This window comes from Emydura macquarii, unplaced genomic scaffold, assembly GCF_026122565.2.
Source record: "Emydura macquarii macquarii isolate MOO-44397 ecotype Brisbane River unplaced genomic scaffold, CSIRO-AGI_Emac_v2 contig_1146, whole genome shotgun sequence".
NCBI lineage: Eukaryota > Metazoa > Chordata > Testudines > Chelidae > Emydura > Emydura macquarii.
The window spans coordinates 12,596,264-12,623,963 of record NW_027131283.1 but is presented as its reverse complement, the minus strand read 5'-3'; the positions used below and the strand labels follow the sequence as shown (position 1 = coordinate 12,623,963).

Genomic DNA, 27,700 nt, shown 5'->3' with positions numbered 1-27,700 from the left:
TGGTCCCTTCTGACCTTAAAATATATGAATCTATGAAAATAACTAAAACCTACACATCTGAAGGAAGAGGATAACAGAATTACCTTGGTAATAATGCACTCCAATTGTGAAATTCTCTTGAGAATTAGATTACTTGTCCCTATGCAGAACCATTCATTAACCTGTTAAAATCCCTAAACTAAACAATGTAAGGCTATATTGGATAATATACGTTTTGGCTAGGATTTTCAAAGGACTCTCAGGGCGTTAGGTACCCAACTCCCAGTGAATATCAGTGGGATCTGAATGCTTGAGGCCTGTATTCACAAAAGGCGTTAGATGTTTTCATGCTGACCATCACTGTGCCTAACTTTTAGGTGCCTAGCAAATTGCTGCGATTCACAAAGCCTGAGTTAGGCGCCCAGGCTCCCTATACCATGAACGGGGAGAGATGGACACTGTGCACTGCAAGTCACAGAAGCCAACATGTTAGGCAGGGAGCTGCCTTAACTAGCCAATGGGAGATGCCAACCAGAGGAGCGTGTTCTAAGTCCTGACTTTCTCAAAGAGATAGGCACCTAAGTCCATGTTGATGGGATGTTCTCTGCTGCGATCCTCAGCTATGAAACCATTCCTGAAGTTAGACATCTCTGGTGTTTTAGTAAAACTTTTAGCCCAGTGGTTAGGCTACTCATCTGGGATGCGGGACAAACCCCAGTTCAAATTCTTGTCTCAACCTGAGGAGGAGAAGGGATTTGAACGTGGAACTGTCACCTCTCAAGTGAGTGTTTTAAACATGGGGCTATGGGATGTTCTTATATAGGGCTCCCTCAGTGTCTTCTGTTGAAGCTGTTGCACTGTGGATAAATACTTGAAGAGTCATTTGGGCGAGAGCGAGCAAGCGAGTATGAGAATGACTCTGTAGCCTAGTGATTAGAAGATTCATGCCGGATGTGAGAGATTTAAGGGAGGCAAGGTAGGTGAGGCAATATCTTTTATTGGACCAGCTTCTGTTGGTGAAAGGGACATGCTTTTGAGCTTTACAGCAGGGGTATAGCTGTGGGTGGGCCTGTGTGGGCCATGGCCCACCCACTCTGAAAACAGGCCCACCCAAGCTCCGCTTAAGCTATCTGTGCAACTGGAGATTTCTCAGCTGATGGCTTCCCAAACGTCCTGCTTCCGGCCACATGACTGGAAGCAGGACATTCGGGAAGCGACCGGTCGAGAATCACTAAGCTGCCTGATGCTCTAGTTGCCCTTGGCAACTGGAGCGTCAGGCTTCCTGAACTTTCTGCTTCCAGTCACGTGACCAGAAGCAGGAAATTCGGGTTTTTTGACCAGCCCACCCGTCAGCCACAGGCCCTGCCAGAAGATCACATCTGGCTATGGCCCTGCTTTACAGGAGCTATTTCTCAGGTCTGAAAAAAGTGACCAGATTGTTAAGTATAAGGGGTACACACATGCTGAAGGAGATCACTTAAAATAAAGTGGGCAGTTAAGGGTTAGCAGGAAATTTCTCCAGACCTAAGGAAAAGCTTTGTGAAGCTTGAAAGCTTGTGCCTTCCACCAACAAATGTTGGTCCAATAATGACCTCACTACCTAGTCTCTTTCGTATCCTGGGTCCCACACAGCTACAACAGCACAAGTTTAGTTTTATTCAGTGATGATAAGCTGCATAGCAGGAATGTATATATACTACAGTATATTTTGCAAAAGTTGTCTACTCTTAGTAATCTTGGATATCATTAGAGCACTCAGGAATTATGTTTTTGCTGGATGTGGTGGTGGACACGCTTATTTCTGTGTATGTGTGTAGGCATGCATATGATGAATTAATGATGTGCAAGTTAGGAAAATTACCCTCTGATTTTCACTTCTGTTTTCTAGCTTAATTTTAAAATTGTCTTTCTAATTGTTAGTTAAGGAAAAAGTGAAATGGCTCTTTCTAGCCAGAAACCAATCTCTGAGAAAGAGATCCATGGAATCTTTCTTGGAAGTCGCACAATGCCTTCAGAATGACCTTATACGCCACAATATTACAGGTTAGTTCTTTCTCTTTCTCTCTCCACCATAGATACTGATACAGCTCCCACTACTGCATTATGCCAGTGCCTCCCAAACACCAGTGTGAGGTAGGAAGGTTGTCTGAGCCAAAGTACAGAGTTATCAAAAGTGCCTATGTGACTTAGGAGCCAGTCCTATTTTCAAAAGTGACTTGGGCACTTAGAAACATAAGTGTCATAGAATCCAACTAAATCCAAACTCACTTAAGTGCTTTTGAAAATGTTACCTTTGGGAGATGAAGTGGCTTTCCCATGGTCACCCAATAGATCTTTGATGGAGCCTGGAAGTGAAGTAAGATCTCTTGAATCCCAGTCTCATGCTTTATAACTACAAGACTATCACTCCTTCATGCAGCTGCAGTCTCCTCTTTGTATTGGTTTGAGAGCTATGTGGGTGGTTTCAAATGCTTCCCTGTTTTACCCAGCCATCTGAAATGATTTTAGATACCTATCATATGGTATTGAAGGAGTTCAATGGGCACCAGGAATCTGTCAAATGAAACTGTGGTAAGGGAAGCAAAAAGAAGTCTGGTAGGTGAGATTTAGGGCAATGTGGAGGGAGGTTTGCTACATGCGGCAAACTCATTAGGGAGTGGAGGGACTCAGTGAAGAAGGAGGAACCAGGAGAGAGAGAAATCTCACAATGGTCAGGTGTGGCCCAACAGCTGAAAAAGTTGTGGCTTTGCAAATGAAATCTCTGAACTTTCTGTTGTTCACTGAGCCATAACCAGAAAGGAAGACAGCAGAGGGCAGTGGGCTATCAGGGATGTTGACATATTGGGCCACTCCTGGTTTATTCTGGTTTCTGACAGAAGAATGCCCTTTAGGGAGGGTGTATAGACAGAGGGGATGGTGAAAAATGGCTGCAAGCCTCCCTTGACCTGGGAGAATGCATGAGGGGGCCAGCACCCTCCACATACCCCCTCTCTCCAGAAATGGTCAGCGCTGCAGGGGAAAGGATGTGGTCAGCATAGCTGGAGAATGTATTCAGCCCATCCTGCCTCAGCAGGTTATGACTACGTCACCATTGCAGGTCACCCAGGGGGTAAGCAATCATGGGTCAGTCAGTGCACGGTAGCCTAACTTGCTACAGTGCAGCTGCATTGTCTGTATCTGCATGCTGCTGTAACATCCCCTGTGTGTTCTGGTGCTTTATCTGAGCGTGAGACACAACACAGATATCTGGGTTCATGTCCCATAGCTCACAAGGGTGCCAACAGGGCTCCTTTGGTTACTGTACTCAGCAGAAATGAAAGCTGCTCCAGGCTCCAGTTGTCTCCCATCACATGGTGATGGTGCACACACTGGTATTTCTCTCCCATGGAATGAGCCCCCACCTTGGAGCACAGCTAATTGTGCTTGTGTGGTGAGCTGCAAATTACGTCTTCCAGCACCAGGTAGGGTGAATTGGTGTCGATTGGTCCATCTACTTATTAATTTGTCTTTCTGTCTAATCTATACATTGGTTTTCTGTAGTGCCCACTGGAGTGTCAATTCTAAGAGCTGTTGTGTAGAATGGTGCCACTTTCAAGGGTTACGGGAAATGCTGTGTGCTGTGGCAGTAAATACTAGAGACGGGGGAGAGAAATGATGATGTTTTTTCAGCTCGTGTCAGGTTTCCGACTGGGAGCTACTCACCTCATTCTATGAGCATTTTAAAAAAGTAATGAAAAATCAAAATGTGTTTCTCATATTAACCTCATGTGTGTGTGTGTTGTCTCACTGTTTTTAGGGATTTCTGTGAATATTTACCAGCAGGTTGTCTATTTCTCAGAGGGAAATTCTATCTGGGTGAAAGGAGCTGCCAGCATGTCTGATGTGTCCGATTTAAAGCTCTTTTATGCTGGCCAGGGGAAAATTACATCAATCTCAGTAGACTGGCTTTACCAGCGGATGTACTTTGTCATGAATGAAAAGGTTGGGCTTTGGAGCTTAATCATCTTCTTAATACCTATGAACTATTAATGTCTGACCCATTTTACATATGTCAACAAAGAGTTCAGGGAGTATGGTAGGGATGTATAGCATACTGTTGACTATTATAATGTTTTTATTTTTGATGTAATAGTTATTTTTTGTCATAGAAATAGAATCTCTGACTCTACCCTGGGCTGCAGGAATCTCAGGAATCAGGTTGCATTAAAAGTAAACTGACTACTTAGAATTCCAGCTTCTTAGCTAATTTTTATGCTTGTGAAAGAAAAAGTCATGTCATTTCTGACACTGACTCCACCCATGGCTCTTGCCTTCGGTGGCAAGTCATTTAATCTTTATATTTCAGTTCCTCATTTGTACAGTGCTTTCTTACTGTACCTTGCAGAGGTGTTGTGAGAATTTGGGCAGATCTACACTACCGTCTAAGTCAATCTAACTTATGTCGCTCAGGGGTGTGAAAAAGACTGCCTCCTCCCCCTCCCCCAAGTGACCAAGTTCCAGCGACCTAAGCGCTGTCCACACTGGTGCAAGTGGCGCTATGTCGGCGGGAGACGCTTTCCCGCCAATACAGCTTCTGCCTCTTATGGAGGGGGAGTAATCATGCTGTTGGCACAGGACAACTTCACCAGACCCATTACAGTGGTGCAGCTGCACTGATGTAGTGCCTCTAGTGTAGACCTGCCCTTCATTAGTTAATGATTATAATGCACTTTGAAATGCTAAGAGATATTTAAGTGCTAAATATTTTCTTGTGATGATGAAGGTGATGCAGGGTCACAGCTGTTTTGTCCTGAAAGAAAAAACAGACGGCAACCCTGCTTTTAATTCGCACTCATGAAACTTTAATGACTTTAGTGGTGAGGTCCTTGGTCTGGTTCCTTTGCTCCTCTTATGCATATGAGACAAAGGAGGAGAAAGCTGCCATAAATGGAGATTCCTTGTGCCAGCGCCATGCCACTCCACTCTCCACTTAGTGCCCAGGGTGCTTATAGGTACAGGGTGAGATGTGGCCAGAGATGTTTGCCCTCTGGCAGTCCTAGCTGAAAACAACGGCTGTAGGAGTCCGTTGCAGCTAATGGAGGTTAGAAACATTATGTGGCCAAACTGATTGTGGGCTGCTCCCAGGATCAGCACAAAGATAGTTGTAAACCACCTCCTCCCCTCTCCGTCAGGTCCTGCTCAAAACATAACTTGGCTGGACCCCGAAATCTGGCCCTTCACTTTCTTCCAGCTTGGAGACAACTAGTTAAATGGTGAATGGAAAATTTCTTCATGGTAAGCCTTAACAAATGCATTCAGGCTTGGCATGGTGAGCAAGCCTCATAATTTGAATGACTGAAAACATAGGTGCTTGGAGGCACCTTAGGTTATTGTCTGCCTCTGTGCTCCCCTGTAGATGCTCAGGTCATGTTGCTGCTCATCAGTAAACATCCTACTGATACACAAGTGCCTTTCTTTTTATTCTGATTCCCTAGGTATGTGTCTGTAACTTGGAGAACTGCACAGTAGCTGAAGACATCACTTCTCCTTCCATTACCTCCCCTAAGAAAATTGTAGCTGATCCATATAATGGGTAAGTTTTTTTTCTCTTTTGTTGACTTGATGTCAGATGTGCTGTTGATCTCTTCTGCAATCTTCTTTAGTTGGTTAGCCAGCTGCTTATCAACCACTTTGTAAACCACCCCCCCGGCAATTGTACAGACTGCCAAGTTTGCTCCTCTGTTATTCCTCAGCGTGCTCATTCCTCATCATGTCTGATTTGTTTCAGTCAGTGTCTGAAGTCTTTCCAAAGTGTGAAATGTTTGGAGGCATTGTCTTTTAAAAAAAAGACATTGAATTCTTTCATCAGAACAATTGTTTAAATTGTAAATGTCTGTGCCTAACATCGGATGTGTTATGTGAATGCTCTTTACATTATTATTAATTGTATAACTTTATCACCTAGGACCTCTAGTTGTGGATCAGGACCCCATTGTGCTAGGTTCTGTATAAACACAACAAAAGACGGTCCCTGCCCCAATGGGTTTATAATCTAAGTATAAAACAAGAGACAAGAGATGTTACCAACAGAGGGGGGGATACAAGGAGACAATATTGAACGGCATGATAGGCTCAGCACATCAGCAACCTAACTGTTGTCAAATTTTGTTGTCAAGTTTTTCTTATAAAATTCATGGGCCAGATCCTCAACTGGTGTAAATCAAAGTAGTTTTGTTTTACATCAGCTGAGAATTGGGCCCCCTGTATTTAATCTCATAGGATATAAATATGAACCAAAATAATTTCTTTAGAAGGACAGCTGTGTCTCTGAGCCAACAGACCACTAAAATATAAATGACTCATCTACAGTGTGTTTTATGGTGTAACTACAGTGGTCTGTTTTGTTCCATTGTTAGGTATGTCTTTTATCTGCTGGAGGATGGAATTTATCGGGCAGACCTCCCAGTTTATCCTGGTCAGGTCCCTAAAGCTTTGCCAATTGTGAGAATCAGCACTCTGCAAGACTTTGTGATCAACTTCCAGTCTAAAAGACTAATTTACTTCAACAAAACTGATCAATCCTTTGTATCTGGTTTTCTGGATGGCTCAGAATTTAACATACTGCGATGTCAAGTTTCATTTAAAGACGTAGAAAGCTTTGTTTATGAGGATAATACATTCATTGTCACAAATGGCAAGACAGTTTTCCTTGAGGAGTTGGCTCCAACTCAGATCAAAAGCTTTAATGAATTTATGGTGGATTGCGATTTTACCAGTGTCGATTATTTTGGATACAACAACTTGCTTTCCTATGGTGCGGCAACTCAGCCTTATCCTTTACCAACTTATCCTCAGCTTGTCACGGTGCTGTTTGGATCAAACCAAGCTGTGGTCTGCTGGAGACCACCTGAGCCTACTATTGGAACTAGTAAGTTTAACTGCTCCATCCTAACAGTTGAGTTCATGTTCCAGTGTATTCACTGGACAGATCTTCCTGATTTTCCTCTCCCTAATGCTGGTGTAAATCAGAAGTGACTCTGCTGGAATCAATGCAGTTACATCAGTATAAAACAGATGTGAGAATAAACCCCAGGCCCAATAATTTACAATTAAACTGCCAGAATTTTAAACAAAGATTTACAGATAAAATAAAGAATACATCTGGCCAAATGAATGGAGGCTTAATTGTGTGAGTCACTCAGAGTATTTGTGTCTTGCAGGGTTTAAAAAAAGGCTGCATCTTAAATCCTGGGGTGTAATGGCAGCAGGGTTGACTGCTGATATCAGAGTGGTATCATACATCCTTGCAGAATCACACAGTGCTAGTATCATGGTGTCTGCTGGCTGGCAAAGTCTACTATCAGCTCTACCAGGCATGCCAATATGTTTGAACCGTGACGTCTGGCGTACAGCTGGTGCTGTGGAAACTGCCTGCCTCTCCTGGTTAGGTCATCCTGGAGGGCAAGGTTATGATGTACTACCCTGGCACCAGGGACTAAAGGAGTACTAGTTTTTAATGTGCGCCCCTGCTGATATCTCTGTATTCTGATATTGGTAGCTTTGAAAAGGATCTCTAAAACTACAGTTTTCCTAGCTTCTACTGAAATAGTTTCTTGTCCAATTATGTGATTGTCTGTGCCATTCAGGTCCTTCCGCCTGGCAGAATTGGACTTACATTGTGAAGATATCAGCCCAACATGATGAGAATCTGGTTATCTCAAATATCAGTGACACTAGGTTTATAATGAAAGAGCTGATCTACTCCACAGCATACGAGGTGTCAGTGAGAGCTGTATCTCCTGCTGGGGAAGGACCATGGACAGAGTCGTTTAGGGGCACCACTTTAAAAGAAGGTAAGAAGTACTCCTTCACTGAGCAGCAATGAGAAACTTGTCCTGTGCATACCCTCCACCTATAGAGGCGTGGATTGGGAGAACACGAGGGGCTCATTCCTCTGCACATAGTACTTCCTTTGAAATGACACAAGCATCTGAAGACCACCAGTGGCAGGTGGCTGAGCATGGTCACGCTGTCAGAAACAGTTGAGTATCCCTGTCATCCAGTAATGAATGGGAGCGTGTGGCTTTCTGGGGAAATGCAAAAGGCCTTGGCACATGTGTACAATGGCTGTAACCGGTACGTTGTTGAAGTATGTATTTAAACATACATGTGGAGAGGGAAGGAGGGGCTCATGGTTAAGGCACCGGACTGAAACTCAGGAGATCTGGGATCAGTTTCTGGCTCCACCACAGATTTTGGGCAAGGCACTTAATATCTCTCTGCCTCCGTTCCCCATCTAAAAATGGATGTAACATTCTTTTTTCTCACTCTCCATCTCTCTTGCTTATTTAGCTTGCTGTTCCTAGGGGAAGAGGCTGTTTCTTACTATGTGTTTGTACAATGGGCCTCTGATCCTGGTTACCAGAACACAAATAATACAATGTTGGTTGGTTGTTGTTATAACTTGTTCATTGTTTACCAGTTGAAGAAGAACCTTATATCTTGGCTGTGAGGGATGATGGACTTTGGAAGCAGCCGTTGGACAGTTTTGGGCCAGGAGTATTCTTCTCTCCTAACATACGAAATGTCTCAGGTAAATACTAACCTGGCTGAGTGTTCCTCTAGTGGACCTGTCTGCATTTATCAGAGGTCTCCAAAGTGGATGAAAGGAACTGAAAGACTGGAACTTTCATCATATCTAACTAGACTTGCATGTGCAATACAACAGTTTGAACTGAACTGAGCCTTGAGGCAGAAGCTCCTTGCACTCCCTGGGCCAAATTCATCCCTGGTGAAACTCCGTGAATTTGACTTACACTGGAGATGACTTAAATTCCCTGGGCCAGTTTCTGTCTGCCTCTCTACTTCTGTGTAACCTCCGTGTTACAAAGTAATGCAGTGCTATTGTAATCAGTGAGATTGCACTCATGAAAATGAGGTCATTGTAGTAAAGTGATTGCTGTACATAAGATAGATCCTGAGGACGATCTCCCTATCAGTTGAGTTTTAGAGCTGAGCTATATCAATCTTTGTACAGTGTTCCTGGGTTTGTAGCAGGTTTGACCTGTTTCAGTCTGAGGGTATGTCTGCACTTATGGCATTGTGTAGAGTGCAGACACTGCGTGACCCCTAGCATGGGTATAACTAGCAGTGTAGACAGCCAGGGACTGCTTGAGTGAGTAAAGCCACACCTGAACCATAGGGTATATACCAGTTGTTCTCAGACTTTTTGTATTGGTGACCCTTTCACACAGCAAGCCTCTGAGTACGACCACCTGGTCTTTGTGGGTGTCCCCCCTTTGCCCCTGGCCTCCAGGGGCTCCCCACTCCCTCTTTACCCCTAACTCCTGCACTGTGCCCTCCTCGCCCCTAGCCCCTTCACCCTGCTCCCTTTGCTCCAACTCCTGCATCCCCCCTTCTGTGCTCATCTGGGGAAACTGACCTGCATGCATGGAGCTAGTATTGCTGCTCGCGCTCTCCCCACAAACGCTGCTCCTTTCTGTCCCCCTTGGGGAGTGGGAGGGTGAGACACAACGCCAGGGCTCCTTGCATCCAGATCACTACCTGGGAGGAAGCAAGGAGGCTCACAGCCCCACACCTGGCTGGGTTGGAGCAGCTCACAGCTCATGACCCCCATATAACCATGTTGCGACCCCCTGAAGAGTCATGACCCCCAGTTTGAGAACCAATGGTATATACCCTCCACAGCTTTCTACATGCCCAAGGAGTGCCTCCCCCATCTACACTGCTGACTCCCAGCTGCCAAAGCCTTTCCCTACCATAGTGGAAGGCTCCGGCAGCAGGGCAAGGCCCTGGCAGGGTGGAGACAGTGGGGAAAGGCTCTGGTAGCTCCCTGCCACCAGAGCTTTTCCCCACTGTCTCCCCCAGCCAGAGCCATTCACTACCACGTGGAGCTACACACCACATTGTGGATGCAGCCTGCCTTTTACTGCGGTATATAGCTACACGTGTCCCACAGGCTGCCACTAATGTAGACAAGGCCTTAATTGGCTGGATATTTTGACTGGTCTTGAAAAATTGTGGTTTATTGACCTATCTGAGAAATAACTGCTCCTATCTTTCTTTCTTGCTTCAAGACATGGATTGGTATAATGACACTCTTTACTGGAGCAACTCGGTGGGGGAAGTTCATATGTGCTCACTGACTAGAAAAGCTGGTGCCATTGAGAAGTCTCACATATCTGACATCAAAAAAGCAAGGATAGTGGCCTTTGATTGGTTGGGCCAGTATTTGTACTGGGCTGGCAAAGCAAATACGGTATGTAAGAGTGTTACACTGAGGATAAAGTAAAGTAATGAATAACGAAGACCATTATATAGTATTTGGGAAAGGTGTTTATTACCTTCTATAATTTGAGCTGCTGTTTACCCTTTACTTCTATAGTAAATCAACTTCCAGCAATTACACATTTCTTTCCATTGGGGTATTTCTTTTTCCACAGTTATGACAGGGCTTGAGATAAAAAGTAATTATTAATTAAAGCCAGGGTATTGAACTGTAGATGCAAAATATACAAATAAAATATACCAAGAATAGTTTCTTAGGATTCAACAGTCTTAGTGCTCAGCTAAAGATTGCCATGTGAATTTCAGTTGCTGAAGAGATGTACATTTGTATTTATCCTTGTATTATATCTTTGTGTAGCAAATTTTAGGTGTTTCATTAAATACAGAGTTTGATTTTCAGAAGTCATCTCTGATTTAGTACTTTGATATTTTGTGCCCAAATAATGGCAAATGCACTCTATGCACCCACAAATCAGTTGCTTAGCCATTTAAGTTATATAAAATGTACCAGCATTAAACATGCAGTGCTAGGTTATGCAGTGCTATAAAATTGTGCCTAAATTACTTGAATGCAAAGTTAGAGGCCCTTTTGAAAACTAGAACCATAGAGCCAGATTTTCGCTTACCTTGCATCCTAATTTATATCTGTGCATAGTGAATGCAAACTGGGTGTGAACTCTTAGCAGCTTAGAAGGCTGGTGAAACAAGGAATGATAAGGATTAGAAGTTTTAGTTTTCACTTTTGTCACTCAATAGCAGATCCTAAATACTAATTGTGCGTAATTCTTTATGTGACACTTTAAACACATGAGCCTGAAATAAATAGCTGTGAAACAGTCATTCAAATGCCTGATAGCTAATGTGTGAGGATCTATGCTATTTTTTCTCCCAGATCTACAGAAAATCACTGCTGGCAAGACACACAGATGTTGTGGTGCATGTTCCATTCCTGGTGAAGGATCTCGTGGTGGATGCAATCAATGGCTATCTGTATTGGGCCACAAGTTACTCAGTGGAAAGCACCAGACTGAATGGAGAGCACTACCATATGTTACAAGAGCAACCACAGTTTTCTGGTAAACAGGTGACTGATTTTTAAAAAGGAGTGTTTTCGTGTTTAACTGCATAGGATACAGTCAATATTAGTGCTTGTTACATCAAATAACAATATGGCTTTCATTTGTTCCTGAATGTGGCTTCTAATTACTTTGTAATGGTTCCTTCATACAATTATTATGTTAGATGTATTGAATAATCATCACGGAAGTATGAGTTTGAATAACTGTATTTAACAATGTTTGTGTAATTGAGTTTTAAGTTAGTGGCTGCCATTAAAAAGTGACCGTTTACTACTGCCGTCACACAGAATGTGTGCTATTTTACATTTTGAGAGAGCAGAGGTCTCTCAAAATAGCATTGTACACCAGTAACTGTTGGCAACTATTGACTTGTTAATAATGACCACTGTAGAGCCTGAAAATCCTCAGCTGGTGTAAATTTGGGTTGCGTACCTTCCAGGATTGTCCTGGAGTCTCCAGGAATTAAAGATTAATCTTGAATTAAAGATTATGTCATGTGATGGAAAATTCAGGAATACATCCACCCAAAACTGGAAACTCTAGAAATCACCTTAGCTCTATTGAAACCATGACGCTGAATTTTTAAAATGACATTTAGAACAAAATATGGTATTAGTATTAGTCTCTTTGCCCTCTCTAGCCACATTGTACCCACCAAACCTTATCTGGGTTGAAAACCACAGTTTTGTTTTTGTGTCACAATAAGTAGGCTATCACTCACGTGAATTTCACCTGTCTGTAAGCAAGAAGGCGGACACTGTGTTCTCCAAATTTTCACGTCTGTTCCAAAAATAGAATTACTCTAATAGTCAGTTTTGACTTTTGCAAACAAATTAGGCTGATCGTATCAAGTTGTTACATACAGAGTAGATTAAGATCCCGATTCTACGTTGCATCAAGACAGTTTTCTGCCATTTCCCCAGCTGAAGTATCTGGCCACTTGAGGATTCCTTTTGCTCAGAAGGATTGTCAGTTGGTAAAGAGCCACAGCGGCCATTCCTGTGCTGCCTGCTCTCCCTGCACTGATGTAACTGTGATCCTATGCCCTGGCAAAATCCTGTCTGCAGGAATGGATCCTGGGGACATGGCAGTCAGTGCAGCTAGAGGACTGGCCCATGCTCCTTAGCCCTAGGATTATGGGAGTGCAAATTTGGCTCAATGCTACATTTCCTACCTCCCTTCTCAGCTGCATTGGGCACTTTTCAGCCCAGGATGTGGGGCAAATCTTTAAATGCACTGTTTATCCCTATGAAAAGGCTTTGTGAACTAACAGTCACACTTAGGTCCAGCGCCATGCATATTCATCAGAATTTGGCTCAAAGTTGCCTTCTTTCAGGCCATGTGCTGAGTCACTCTCTCGGGAAAAAAAAATCCCTGTTCTCAGAGCTTGGATTAGTCATAGCCAAATTATTGTTGAAGAGCTCAAGAATACCAAAAGGGCAACCTGCTGTATCATACATATAAACGTTTTCTTTAAAATGGATCCCTTCCTGATACAACTTTTTCCCATCTTACACAGACACTGCTCTTTATCAAAGATCCTTTTTGAACTCCAGATGTTTCTGAACCCCATTTTCTTCTTTCTGCTAGCTTCGTAACAGTTCCTGAAATCCTTAAACTTTTACAAATATTTTTCCTCTCCCTAGAGGTAACCAATGACCTTGTGGGTTTCTAGCATGTAAAACTTAAAGACTGAGCAGAAATGAGTTGGCCTTTTAAAGGTGACTAGTCATTGAAAAGATCAATTAATTTTATAGATTTTTTTTTGTTACATCCACTCTTTGTGACAGGGCTCAGATAGTCTATTGAATGGCAAATTCGAATAGTACAAAAGCCATATTATGACCTTAATACTGAAAAATTAAGAAGTTTGTGCCACACAGAAAAATATTATGTGCTGCAACGGATCAATGGTCCATCCAGATATACCCCACCACAGATACCCCACCACAGATACCCCACCACAGATGTTGGCCAGTGTGGACTTCTTCATTGGAAGATGTCAGTTTTCCATGCCCTGTAGTGTGCCTAACTATATCTGATTTCTCCCTGGTGATCAGCTTCTACTCTAACACATAAGGATTGATAATTCCTACGTTAATCTAAAATCCTTAAAATCATCCTTGCCGTTTGTTCTGCTCTTATCATCCATTTCTTTCAATCCTTGCAGTAGTTCCCCACATCAGCTTCCAGCCCCTTGCCAACTCTGCAGCTGCCTACTTAGTTGCTGTTGTCATGTGACTCCAGTCGTCATTTCTGTGCCAATGATGCCAGCCTTCACTGTTCACTCCTCCCACAAACGTCTTTTGAACTTAGTTCCATGCTGCCCTTTATGTATGGAATGCCCCCCCTGAACTGATCCCTGTACACATCCCTCCCAAAGATCCTGTGATGCGTATGGGAAATCAGCCTACTGAAAACGTCTTAATTCAGGGGTGATGAGTGATAGCTGAGATGTATTTATTACTAAAAACCCCTCAAAATACTTTGGGACTACCAAGTTGTGCACATTGTTAGTTCATGTAGCTGTGTAGTTGTACAAATAAAGATACTCGTGTGTGTTTGTACGGCACCGAGCACAACGGAGCACCCAATCCTGACTGGGGCCTTTGGGTGTTTCCTCCAGACAAACAATAGAACAATTAATTATAATTATGATTGTCCTATAGCAATTGTAACAGCGCAGATAGTAAATTTAGTTCTGTAAATAATTCTTGCTGAAATTTACAGAGGCTTTAAAAAAAATTAATAGAATATTAAATAGGTCATTGCAAGGTCTTCAACAATCCATAACTATTCACCTTTTGGGCTTTAAACCTGAGTCTTGGAGGACAACTCTGATTTGAAAGGGCTCCTAAACAAATACGCATAACTTTAAAAATATTTCACTCTGCAAGGGCCATATCATTTGTGAGAGGGCTAACTGTTTTATACAGAAACTTAGCACTTGTGCAGCACTTTATAACCCAGATCCTCAGCTGATGTATACTGGCATACTCTGTTGGTATACTCTGTCGACTACAGTGCACTCTGACTTATACCGACTGTGCGGAACTGTTCCAGTATGTTCAAAGCACCATATAAACATTGATTAGTTAATTCTTACAATATGCTTGTGAGGTCAATAAGGTATAAAGGAACAGCAAAGCATGCTGCCTGTATGGAGTATGTGCCTGAACCCTGTTGAGTACTGCCTTATGAGATACTCTAAGCCAAGGGTTATTTCAAGAAGCTAAATTTATGTTGCATTTTATGATATAGAATTACATTGCAGGATGACAACTATACATCATGTTCAGAGATTAATGTCTGTCCAACCATGGAAAAACTCTGTCTATTTTTGTAGCTCATGAAAGGGGAGATGTTAAATTACTGCATGTCCCCTGAATATGAATATTACACTTTTTTCTTTGCTTTAATTTAAGTATTAATGGAGATGGACAAGCCTGAATTGGTGAAAGAAGGTAATAGTGGCAAAGAGAAGGGGAGGGGAAAAGAGGAGCCCCAAAAGGCTAAAAAACATAGATGTGGGTCTGGGGTGTTTTGAGAGATAGGGAGACAAAATTTGAGGTAGAACATGTCAGTGAGAGCAGGTAAAAGGGCTATAATGGATAACATATATAATATATAATCCTAATCTGACTACACACACTCTCATACCAAGAGTAGTTTTTACAAAGGAAATCTACAAGAGCAATAATTCAAACCTTGATTTTCTGACCTGCAATATCAACAGGTGTGTGATGGGAATTTCATAAGGGCAAACAGAAATCTCAGTACACAATATGGCATTTGTTTTTCTCTGTCATGCCAATATCTTTTCTATCTGGTTAGTGAAGGGTAAAATAATGGATGCTCCATTCACTTCCATAATTAAATCCTAGCATAAAAAAATTAGATAGATCTATTACTTGAGAAGAGAATAGAGTTTGGGAAATGTCGAGGCAAAATTTCAGAAGGATATCAACTTTGTCTCTCATTTTGCACTTGCAATTTTGTGCCTGTAACAAGTTGCAGGCACAATTTTGCAGGCACAGTTAGCTGAGGATTCATATGATAGAATTCAGCTACCTGATCTGTGGATGCAAATCTGATTTTCTCTCACAAACTGGGGAAGTAAATTCTTATTTCTGTCATTTGTGCATACAGTATTGCACATCTATTGTCTGCAGGTGCGAAATTAGAGGATTTATTTGGAACATCTGGTCTAATTTAAAAAACCCCAAAACTTATTTTCATGCAGTGTAAGCAAGGATAGGGGTAAGGGCTAGGAAGAGTCCTCTATTTTTTTTCTGTTTTAAATAAAAATTATAGCATGCTGCTCTAATTGAAAATGTAGACATTTTGAATGTAAAGTTTAATTAAACATTTTTCAACTAATTAGTATATCATTTCCCATAAATAATATCAGACTTTGTACAAGATGCCCTTCTTTTGATTGCCCATAAGTGATACAGTGTATGTAAAATCAAATCTTAAAAAGATAATCAGAGACTGTGTAATATTACTCTAAAGAGTGACATGACTTTTCAGATTGGAAACCCGCCAACTATTTTGGACAGAGATGTTTATGCAACTTCAGATATGGAAGATTCACTAACTGATATACTGCTACAATAACATCTGAAGTATTCAGAAACTATAGAAATGAGCAACATAGTAGATGCTTTTAAATATAATTAAACACCTTATATAAAATTATCAGCTGCTGTAAACTGATGTCACTCTGCTGACATCAGTTATATTGATTTATACCACTGAGGATCTGATCATTTGTTTATTGTTATCCCGTTTTATGTTATGTCTAATTTAGACTGAAAACTGATTGTGATAGAGACTTGTCATTTTTATTTTCTGGTAAAGAACCATTCACTCTATGGTGCTGTATAATATAAACAACAATAATGCAACATATCCTTAAGAACTGAAGGGATCTTTTCCATGATGTATTCATTTTGTTCACTTTCCTGTTTGGATTTTTCTATCGTGTAGGTAGTTGCTCTAACCTTGGATTTCAGTGATGGCTTCCTCTACTGGCTTGTGCAAGACAGCCCGTACCTAAATCTGTACAGAGTACCACTTTGTGGAGAAAGGTAAGGGTATCTCTCTATAGAGAGGTTGTTTAATGTTTTATATGTCTATCAGAATTTCAGTGCATCCTTTCTTCTGTGTTTCTGCTTATTAGACTGTAAGCACCTCAAGGCAGGAACTCTTTATTTTTTGTGTATTGTACTATGCTGAGCATGTTGTTGATGTTAAACAAATAATAAACATGAAGAATTGATGGTCACCTGTAGCTAATGGCCAACTCTGTGTTGTGTTACCAGGAAGTTATTCATATTTCTCATAGTGACAGAAATAGTGTGGATGTGGACACTTGATCCAATTGAAGTCATACTCATCTTCATGCTGGACTTGTAACATTAGAAAATAAGTGGTTACAGTTTTCCATATTATTTTGAATCTGGATCATTTTAAAAACCTGACATTTCTCAAATAGCAAGGGCAGCAACTAATGCTCCTTGGCCTTGGATTAGGACTGGAATCTGCAACCCTTACTCATATGAGCAATCAGTACTCACATGGTGTCCCTTTAACCCCCCTGAATATGAGATGGCTGCATATTCACTCATGGCAAAGCCACAAGTGAGTTATGTCGGTCATGTCAAATGCGTGTTGGTAAGCCCTTTATACCACATTATCATGTATTCTGCATGTGCCATGTCTGCACAGGAAAACTACTTATAAATGTTTTTAAACGTTTTTTGGAACGATATTTTTGCATCTCTTCATATGTAAAGCTTCTCTCAGTTACTGCAAGTCCAGTTGTAGAGGATTCGGAGTGAACCTCTCAAAATTACTTAAGAGGCAAGTGCATTTCACGTGGGGCATGCTCGTGTTAGCTTTCATTGAGCTAGCGCAAGTATAAATAGCAGCGTAGCTGCGGTAGCACTGGTAGCGGCAGTGGAGGCGTGGCTGAGCCGAGCCCAGTACAATTTATGAAACTAGTGGGTAATTACTTGGCACTGCCCATCTGTGATTCTGCTGCCCCTGCCATTGCTACTGCTGCTACACTGCCCAGTGACAGCGAGCGCAAGTATGGGAACATGAGCAGGGCAATCCCAGCCCTAGCTTGTACTGTAGACATAGCCTTATATGTAATCAACTGAATTTAAAGATCGATCCCAGACTCACTGGTGGCCAGTGCACTTGTAAACACCTAAGGATCAAAATATGTTGATTAGATTTATTGTGAGGAGGTATATTTGTAACTCACTTGTGAAACAACTGCAAGGCATAAATCATCTTCTTTGGTATTCCAGAGCAAAGAGAGTAGGAGTAATCAATCTTAATGGACCAAATAGCATGTATAAGCCTTTCAGATTTCTTTTGGATAGCATGTGTTGGAGCTGGAAGGCATTTCTAAGATGGTAAAATGATGTCTTGGTAATATATCTAATCTGTTGCCCAGAAGATAAATTGGGATCGGAGAAGACCTATAAGATTTGATGGAAAAGTGGCATGATAGATCAAATAACTGTTAATACAGGTGGAAAAAAAGATGAATAGCTTTTAATAAATGAGGCCAGGTTACCTGAAAACAACCAGCCAAATTCAGCCCTGGGGCCTGATCCTGTTGCCATTGAAGTCAATGGGATGTTTTCCATTGATTCAGTGGGAGTAGAGTTGGGCTTCTAATTCGAGCTGCAAGTCCATTGTTCCACTGGAAGTGTGTGTGTGTGTGTGTGTGTGTGTGTGTGTGGGAAGGGGAAGGGGAAGGGGAAGGGGAGGAGGGGGCAACCAATTTTCAAAATGTTCAGCTCTGCATGTAGGTTCTAGTGAGCGTAGCTAGGTACTGATTGTGGAACCGAGCTTCTGAATTAGGCTCCCAAGATTGGAGACTGGGCATAGGGTTGCATTTCTCATATTGAAATACGGTGGCAGTGCATTGGAAATTTGCCAGGCAAATTATTTGTGTGGCTGTGGATTGGCTAGTTGCACATTGCCTTTGAGTTATTTATCCATTTAGGACTAGGTTCACTTAATTACATCAGCAAGAAAATGAAGAAGAAAATAGTGTTTAGGCTGCATAAGAGCCTTTCCCAGAGGGCTGAACAAGGGTGGCAAGGGACATTTCCATGAAGTCTCCATTACCATTGGCCCTAACCCATGCAATGGATATAAAACTGTCTCTGTGATAGAGATTTGTCCTGCGCCACCCTGCCAGGTGCACAGACTGATCTTTGCAGAAAGCCATGGCTTGCTTGTCCTGAATGGATCACTATATCTTTAATATTTGTTTTCTCTGCACCCTCCCTTACCAGTTAAAAGCAGAAGAGGAAGGTTGGGAAACTGACCACTCTGCTGTGGCACCAAAAACTATGCCTTATTTAGCAACTAAGCTTTCACTGCTCTTACCCGTCTCTCATGTTTGCTTGTGGATAACATCATCATCCTGGACATCATCCTGGAGTCAGGGAGGGAAGCCTGCAGATAGATTTGAGGAGAATGAAGCATTTTTTATGCTATGCCTGATATTAGAGGGGACTTCTTCCTGTTAGCGGAGACACCATCCCTTGGCTGGACTCTGAGTGGGCATCCAGACTGGTACTTCTGTGTGGTCTCTTGGCAGCAGTTATGCCGAGCGAGCCACTCGAAACACCCCTTCAGCTAGCCTGTAGGAGACAGTCTAAGCCTCTTTCAGCTGGAAGTTGCTGTCCATCTGTCTTACAAAAGGCCCTCAGGGAATTCTGGTGGAGTGCAGAGGCTGTGGTGCAGAAAATTGAAAGGAGAGAGCAGGCCAGAAGATCCCACTTGTGGACAATGGCACACTAATCTAGAGGCTGCTGTCAGTTAAAATGGGGGAATCGTTTTCAGTTATACAGCGAAACAGGGACATCTTTAATAAATTATAAACATACTGTCTCTTTTTTATAGTAACATATAGTATCTTAGCATAAATGTTTACTTCATTTTGGAGGTGCCATCTTATAAAAGCCGAAGTAACAAAACATTGTTTTTGGAGCTCCAGTGGTGCATCAGATTGAGGAATGTTTGTGGGGGACGGGACGGGACAGGAATTGAAAGAAAATCTTTTTATTCTTATAACTTGTGTAGGGAGAAGAAGAACTGAAGGTTAAGGTATGTGTCAAAGTTTACTGCATAGATGCTTCTTTTCTTACAAAGCAGGCTGTGGCTTAGGTAATGCCATATTTATTTTCACAGTTGTGGTGACGCCGTAGTCAGTGAATTTGCAGAATGGAGTTCTTCAGAAGTATCCCCTAGTGCATTGCTGTATTATAGTGGACGGCTGTTCTGGATTAATGGCTACCAGTTCATTACAACACAAGAAGTAAATCAGAGCGTTAGCATCCCCTTTTCACAACCAGCAGAGTTTGCAGCTTTTACCCTTGTTCAGAAGTCACTCAAACCTCTGCCAGGTATTTGATTTTCTGATCTACAGAACTTTAAAAATGTATCCATTCTCATCTTGTAATTCTTGGTTATTAAAATCTGAGTGGGAAAAGATATGACTACAAATAGCTTGTTAATACATTTATCAGAATAGAGATGGATAACATGTAACCATATAAACCAGTAGAAGCAGAATCAAATGATATTGACGTGGCCTAAACAAAAGAAATCATTTTATTATTAATAGTATATTAATGGAAGTTAATGGAATTTGTGCTCATAAGTCACTTAGGCAGTTTTGTAAATTCCACCAATTGTTCATAATTCTTTTTTTTTCTTCTCATTTTCTGGACCACAGGAAACTTTTCCTTTACACCCAAAGTGATTCCAGATTCAATTCTGGAGTCTTCCTTTAGGACTGAAGGGAATTCGTCATATTTTCACATCCTTTGGAATGCTTCTACAAATGTGGAATGGGGCACTGTCTTCTACTGTGTGGAGTCCAAGGTGCTACAAACCAGGGTATTCGTGAGATTCTTTCCCATTATCTGAAACATGCATTATTGCTCCTAGATACTGACATTTTAAAAAAATTAGACATTAGTCTGTGTTATTTTACACCACATTGTGCCTTTATGTATTTCTTTTATAGATATATGTACAGATCTGCTAAATCTTCAAAAGTTTGCCTGAATGACTTTGAAAACAAGGAAAGAAGTGGGATTGCTAAGCACTGAGGATGGGGTGGAGGTTAAGGATAATCGTTGAGCATGGCCCAACACCTAAACAAAAATTTTGCCTCAGTTTTTAATGAAGCTAATGAAGAGCTTAGTGGCCAATGGCAATGAGGCAGAAATTACCACTTCTGAGGTGGAAGTCAAACTCAAACAGCTTAATGGGACTAAATTGGTTGTTATAAGCTAGGGATATATCAGTTGGAAGTGACACAGGAGGAGAAGGACCTGGGTGTATTGGTTGATCACAGAATGACTATGAACTGCCGGTGTGATGCAGCCATGAAGAAGGCTAATGCAGTCCTAGGATGCATCAGGCAAAGTATTTCAGCAGAGACAGGGAAGTGTTGGTATCATTATACAAGGCACTGGTGAGAACTCATCTGGAATACTGTGTGCAATTTTGGTTTTCCATGTTTAAAAAAGATGAATTCAAACTGGAACAGGTGCAGAGACAGACTACTAGGAGGCTCTGAGGAATGGGAAACCTACCTTACGAGAGGGGTCTCCAAGAGCTTGGTTTGTTTAGTCTAACCAAAAGAAGGGTCAGGGGAGGTATGACTGCTCTCTATATATACATCAGAAGGATAAATACCAGGGAGGGGGAGAAGTTATTTAAGTTAAGCACCAGTGCTGACACAAATGGATATAAACAGGCCATCAACAAGTTTAGGCTTAAAAATAGGCAAAGGTTTCTAAGCATCAGAGGAGTGAAGTGCTGGAACATCCTTCCAAGGGGACCAGTAGGGCAAAAAACCTAACTGGCTTCAAGACTGAGCTTGATAAGTTTATGAAGGGGATGGTATGATAAGCGTCTGTGACTGCTAGCAGCAAATATCTGCAACAGCCAGTGATGGGGCACTAGGTGGGGAGGGCTCTGAGTTACTACAGAGAATTCTTTCCCAGGTGTCTGGCTGGTGGGTCTTGCCCACATGCTCAGGGTCTAACTGATAGCTATATTTGGGGTCAGGAAGGAATTTCCCCCCAGGTTAGCTTGGCAGAGACCCTAGGGGTTTTTTGACTTCCTCTGCAGCATGGGGTACGGGTCTCTTGCAGGTTTAAAACTAGTGTAAATGGTGAATTCTCTGTAACCTGAAATCTTTAAATCATGATTTGAGGACTTCAGTAACTCAGCCAGAGGTTAGGGGTCTGTTACAGGAGTGGGTGGGTGAGGTTCTGAGGCCTGCAATGTGCAGGAGGTCAGACTAGATGATCATGATGGTCCCTTAAAGTCTATGAATCTATGAGTCGATGACTTAACAACCTATCAGAATAGACCATACTTTGTTTCTGATCACCTAAACCATAGTTTGAAACTTCATCTCTTCCTAATTTTAGCACATTTGATAAACTGTTGCTACACTAGAATCAAAGGGGCAGATCCTCAGCTGGTGTAAATTGTTACGGCTCCATAGCAGTCAGTGGAGCTATGACAATTCAAAACAAAATTCACTTCATTTTGGTACGGAATTTTATGGAAAATCAAAATAAAGATCGGGAATGTTTACCAAGTTTTTCTGAGAGGAGAAAAATGTTTTGTGCTTATTTCAGTTTGTAGATAGTGAACGGTGCTTGCCTCCTTGGAATCTGACAGTACCATCCTACAAAGTTGAAGGGCTGGAGCCCTATACACTGTTTGATTTTATTGTGACTCCTTATACCTACTGGGGGGAGGGACCTACAACATCCATAACTCTTCGAGCCCCTGAAGAAGGTACCAGTCTTTCAAATCTCATTCTTAATCTTCACTAGATACAGTCAGACCTAGTTTATTCAGCATGTTGGGCCCTTCTTGAGAGGTGTTAAGCTGTTTTCAGGATTGGCCTATGATAAGCTTAGATAAATCATAGAGAATGCAGATACACGTTCTTGAATGTCTTTGACAATCCACTGTTACCTGTGCATGCCCGCACCACTGTAGTAGCAGAGATTTGAATAGAAAATACTTGGTGATATCTACTCACATGCCTGTAATTTTAAGCAAGATTAATGAGCTGAAATTCATTATGAAATGACCAGTGAAATCCTGCATATAATACTTTGAACCGTTATTTAGGTTTTTAGCAAAGGTACTTATTTTTTGCTTCCTAGGTAACTTTTTTTACCCAAGCCAGATCAAAGATGAATCAGTTAAAGAGACACTTGGCAATATAATTACTGTAGAATTAATGCATATGAACAAAGCATAGGGAAAAACTGTTAGGTGCAATATACCAATTTCACAGAGTTTAGAATGCTGTGGGCCAAATGCTGTGTTCTGTGTAAGTGGTCTAAATTGAGGAAGCTCTGTTGATATTAGTAGAGTTCCATTGTATAAAGTAGTGCCAATTTTGTATGTTTTTGTTGAACAAGCTAAAATCAAATACACATGAGACAATGAAATACACATAGCAGTCACAGTCATTAGTGTGTTTTGGAAGCAGCTAGTGGAAACATATTTTACCATTAAAACACACTTTCATGCATTCACATACCTATTTATTTAATGAAACGGTCACATTTCTACCTTAAAATCAATTTTTTAAAGGACAATTTTAGGCCGAAGTGTGAATTACACAAATTGCTGTATTCAAGCCTGAATGTATTTTTTCTCTTTTACCAACCTAGCTGCCTAAAACTAATCTCTAGAGCCCAGGCTAAGGAGTAAAAGGCCTAACTCAGGGGTTATCAGACTTCATATTTTAACACAAGTGCTCTTCTTTGTGTGTGTATATTTTTAATACAGTTCCTTCAGCACCTGGAAATCCCAGAATATATGTGTTACATAATGGTACATATGAAGGAAAAGAGAGAGCCTTGGTGGAATTCAGGTGGAATAAACCTAGGAGAAACAATGGAGAATTAACAAAGTTCAGAATTTACTCTCAAATAGTAAATCAAAGTGGCACCAATGAGACTTTTACAGAATGGAATATAAGCAATATTGCACCCTCTCTGATGTCCTTTTCACTCAAGGATGTGATTCCTAGGCTGACAGTGAGATTTCAGGTATGAAAAAATAATAAGGTGGTGATTTGGTTCTTTGGTTATAACCATGACAAGATGTATTGTCTAATGATTAGCACAGGGATGGAAGCCAGGCCTTCTAGTTTCTGTTCCTGGCTCTGTCATTGATTCAATGTTGGAACTTGGGTAAATTACTGAACCACTCTGTGTTTTGTTGTGCCTGTCAGTGTATTATGGAGAGCAATAACTACTTTACCTCTCATAACTATTATGCAGGCTTGGAGTGGCCTAAAGGAAAATTTCCCAGTTTTCCAAGCCCCTGTTAGCAGCAGCAGGTTAAGTACAGATCCTACGGAATTGTAGATCTGACTCCTGGGCTGGTTGAGAGTCAAAGACCCAATAGAACTTAGTTCCACAGATCAAGGACAGCCCCACCACTGAAGAAGAGTGAGGATTCAGGTGATGCCTGGTACCAGCTGACCTCTGTTGACTCTCATGTTCAAATTTAGCATGCTGCTGTGTTTTTCATTATGAGGTGAGAACGGAGATGCCCCATAATGCATGGCTTGGTAATGCATTACATTCAAAACACAAGGGGCCAGGAGAGCAGAGCATGTGCTATATCTTAGTCCAAGGATTGAAGCAGCTGGGCCTGCTAGAGAACTACAACATGAAGCAGCAGGAGAAGTGCTTCCAGACCTCTTATCTGAAATGAGAAAAGCCTGTCTCTGTTATGTGGGGACCTAGAAGTGGTCGGTAGGCACAACAGGAACTATCATTGCCCAGACCATCTTTAGAAGCCCCCCGCTACTCAGGCCCTGATCCAGCAAAGCATTTAAATGCATGTTTAAATTTAAACACGAGCAGTCAGAGGAACTCTTCATGTTCTTATCGTTAAGCGTGTGCTTACATGCTTCCTGAATTGGGCCTTAGTGGACATTGCTACTTAACATTTCTCCTGTTCCCTTTATCTCCAGGTGCAAGCCTTCACATCTGCAGGTCCAGGACCGCTGTCTAATATCGCAGAAGCTAACTCATCAGGTATCAACATTCAGCTACCATCCCTGGCAATGCAAGTGCTAATGCATGGTGAACTCAGTAGAACAGGTCTTTGGTAATGAGAAATGGATGATCACTAGGATGATGGTTCAAGTATGGCTCAGATTGGTAGTAGCCATGGATGATTTGTGCCAAAAACCACAAATTCATATTCTCTGTATGAAGGCAAATGTCACATACTGAGCTCTAGCCATTTCCCACTGTAACAAACTGCAACAATTATTTGAACTTTTCATTGGGTTATTGTAAAAAATCCATAGCTGCAAACAACAGACACTTTGCCAATTAAATAACACGTGTGCTGTGGGGCATTAGAACCCATGACCTGCATCAAAAATCATAAGCCTCGACCCTTTGAGCGAAAGAGATTATCCATTAGCTGTTACTAGTATCAAGGCTGGCATCCCCTTTGTACACCGTCCACTAGAGGATGACTTAATCACAAACAATGAGCAGCTGTGACATTCCATCCAGTAAAAGGCAGTATGATACACACATCAGCCAGCACATTATACTGTGGTGAAACTAATACAAATGTTACCTTGAATGGCACCTTTATGTACTTGCAGCTTTCAGTTGTAAAAGTTCCTGTATAGATATTGTTATTTATTTAGTCCCAGTTCCATTTCTGGTTGAAATCATGCAAGCAACAATTGTGTTAAACTCCAGCGTGGTTAGCACATTTCTCACAGTTTCTCTGGGCACTGTGAATTGGGATGCTTTTCTGAGAACTGTACTAGCTGACCCATATTCTAGGCTATCTCCTGAAATAGTCTAGGAAATTATTGCAGAACATAGTTTTTAGAGTGGGGGGAAGGCCATGGTGTGAAACCATCCTAAAAACATGCTTTCAGCAACTATATATAGACATAATTGTAGCTAGTGCCGGTTCAAGCACACTTTGTGCAGGGCCCTTGTTAATTTTTGCCTAGAACCTGATTTTATCATGAAGAATGAATGTTATTGTCAGAGTGTTTGGTATCAGTTGTTCTGTATCATTTCCTCCCCAGATCTTTTTACAGTTCCAACTCTTATAACTATTTCTGCCAACAAGATGATCTTTACTGACATAGATAGAAATCAGACCATCTGGAGTCTTTCAGCAAAAGGAGATATAAAGGGTGTCTGTTACAGTGCTATTGATGAGACAGTGTATTTTATCCAGGAAGATTCCCTTTTTCTTCTGAACATACAAAATAATTCCAGGCTTCAGGTATTCCATTGTATATTTCCTTATTTGAAAGGAGCATGTAAAATATGAATATTATTGCTGTTATTTTGGGACCAACTATATAATGAATTATATCACAATTATAGAGTAAAAACTTAAAAGAGACTCCTAATGAACAAATCACTTTTAATTGGAAAAACAGCATTAGAAACATGGCCTATTCTGCTTTAATTATTGCCAGCATGTAGGAGATGCTTAGTGTAAGTTATAGATGACTGAGTTATTTGATTTCTAGTAATAGGATAGAAATCCTCACCCAGTCTGGAAAAATCCATTTTACCTTTAGCTGTTATAGCTGGCTGAAATGTTTTATGTGGCAAGTATTCCTATAAAAATATAGTTTCGTGGAAACAGAAAATTTTTGTTGGAAAATGTCAAAGCTGATGAAAAAAATAATTTTTCAACAAGACATGTCTTGATAATTTTCATTTTGAATCGACATTTTGAAATAAAATAAATTTAATGTAAACATAAAAAGGCATTTATTTTATTTTATTTTATTTTATTTTTTGATTTAAGAAAACCAGAATTACATTTTATGTTGAAATGTTGATTTGAAATGACAGTTTTTTCTTCTGTCAACAAAGTCAAAAATATTCATTCTATGATTTTTTGATATTTTGACTTTTTCTTATGAAATGAAACAAACTAATTTCAAAATGTCCGTATTTCCCTGGGATGAAAAATTCTGTTTTCTGAACTGCTGTACTAACTGTGTTTTCTTATTTCCCTTAAGCTTTTCAAAGATGCATTTCTCCGCAATGTCACAGCTATTGCAATTGACTGGATTGCAAGACACCTCTTTGTTGCCTTGAAAACGTCACAGAAAGGAACTCAAATATTTGTTGTGGATCTTGAACTCAAGGCAAAATCCCTTAAAACTTTACGCATAAAGCCAAGTAATCAATACTTGACTATATCATCTCTCTCAACCTATCCTTTCTTAAGGTATAGTATGAAATAACTTATAACTTTTGTTTTTAATTTAACTGAAATACAACAATTTTAATACATTCAGAGATTTTTAAAGCCAGAAGGGATTATTGTGATCATCTAGACTGACCTCCTGTATAACACAAGCCATAGGAATTACTGGGTGAAATTCTGTCTCCACAACTTCTGGTTGAGCTAAAGTATGTCTTTTAGAAAGACAACCATTCTTGATTTAAAGACTTCAAATGATGGCTCTACTGAAATGAAACTCCATTGATAGTGAAGCAAAATGAAAGTCAGTAGCTAAATTACAATTTTCTGCAATGTGCAAATTATATTTCTGGTTATAGTGGACCCCTGTTTAAAAATGTTCAGTTTAAAAGCAAACAAAATCAAATAAAAACCAAACAGAAAAAAAAACACCAAAAATCACAAAAAACCTGACACCGCTCAGAAGATATTCCATTGGATTTACACTACAATAACTTTAATGATTCTATGGGTGCATTCATTCGTAAGATTGTATTTAAGGTAAATTGCCTGGAACAAGGCTTTCTATTGTAAATGATGCAATTTGTTTGACAGTCGTCTGTACTGGATGGAAACCTTCGATTCAGGCTGCTGGATATTTTATTACGATATCGTGAATAACACCACACACCATGTTTTGGGACACACATCTTTACAACATCAGACAAGAAGAAGCTACTGCAGTTGCAATGTGACAGAAACAGACCTCGGAAGAGCAATGACTATAGATTTGTCTGACTCCAAGAAATCCCAGATGTTCTTTATCAAAAGAAGGAATGAAATCTGGGCCTCAGATTTAGATGGATGCCACTGCTGGAGAGTTATCAGTGTTCCTAGTCTTCAAGGTGAGATCGCTCTGATCCGTTTTTTTCTTTCTCAGTCTGTTCTATGCTGTTCCGTCAAAGAATTTACTGTTCAGAAAAAATAATGCAATACTCATCATGGATTTTCTCCACAATATTAACCACTTTGAAGTCAAGACTGAAAAAAAAAAAAATTATGTCTGA

The 27,700-nt window shown here is 40.9% G+C and overlaps 1 protein-coding gene across 1 annotated transcript in view; it reads left to right on the top strand.

Moving 5' to 3' along the window:
- Positions 1–27,700, top strand: part of ROS1 (ROS proto-oncogene 1, receptor tyrosine kinase) — a 94,831-nt gene that overhangs the window by 21,269 nt on the left and 45,862 nt on the right. The window contains 17 exon segments of the mRNA XM_067546786.1: positions 1,900–2,022; positions 3,776–3,960; positions 5,454–5,551; positions 6,375–6,886; positions 7,605–7,811; positions 8,441–8,551; positions 10,056–10,237; positions 11,159–11,350; positions 16,338–16,438; positions 19,572–19,786; positions 20,119–20,282; positions 22,046–22,208; positions 23,220–23,482; positions 24,418–24,481; positions 25,510–25,712; positions 26,467–26,678; positions 27,249–27,538. Of these exon segments, the coding sequence (XP_067402887.1) occupies positions 1,900–2,022; positions 3,776–3,960; positions 5,454–5,551; positions 6,375–6,886; positions 7,605–7,811; positions 8,441–8,551; positions 10,056–10,237; positions 11,159–11,350; positions 16,338–16,438; positions 19,572–19,786; positions 20,119–20,282; positions 22,046–22,208; positions 23,220–23,482; positions 24,418–24,481; positions 25,510–25,712; positions 26,467–26,678; positions 27,249–27,538 (3,285 nt within the window).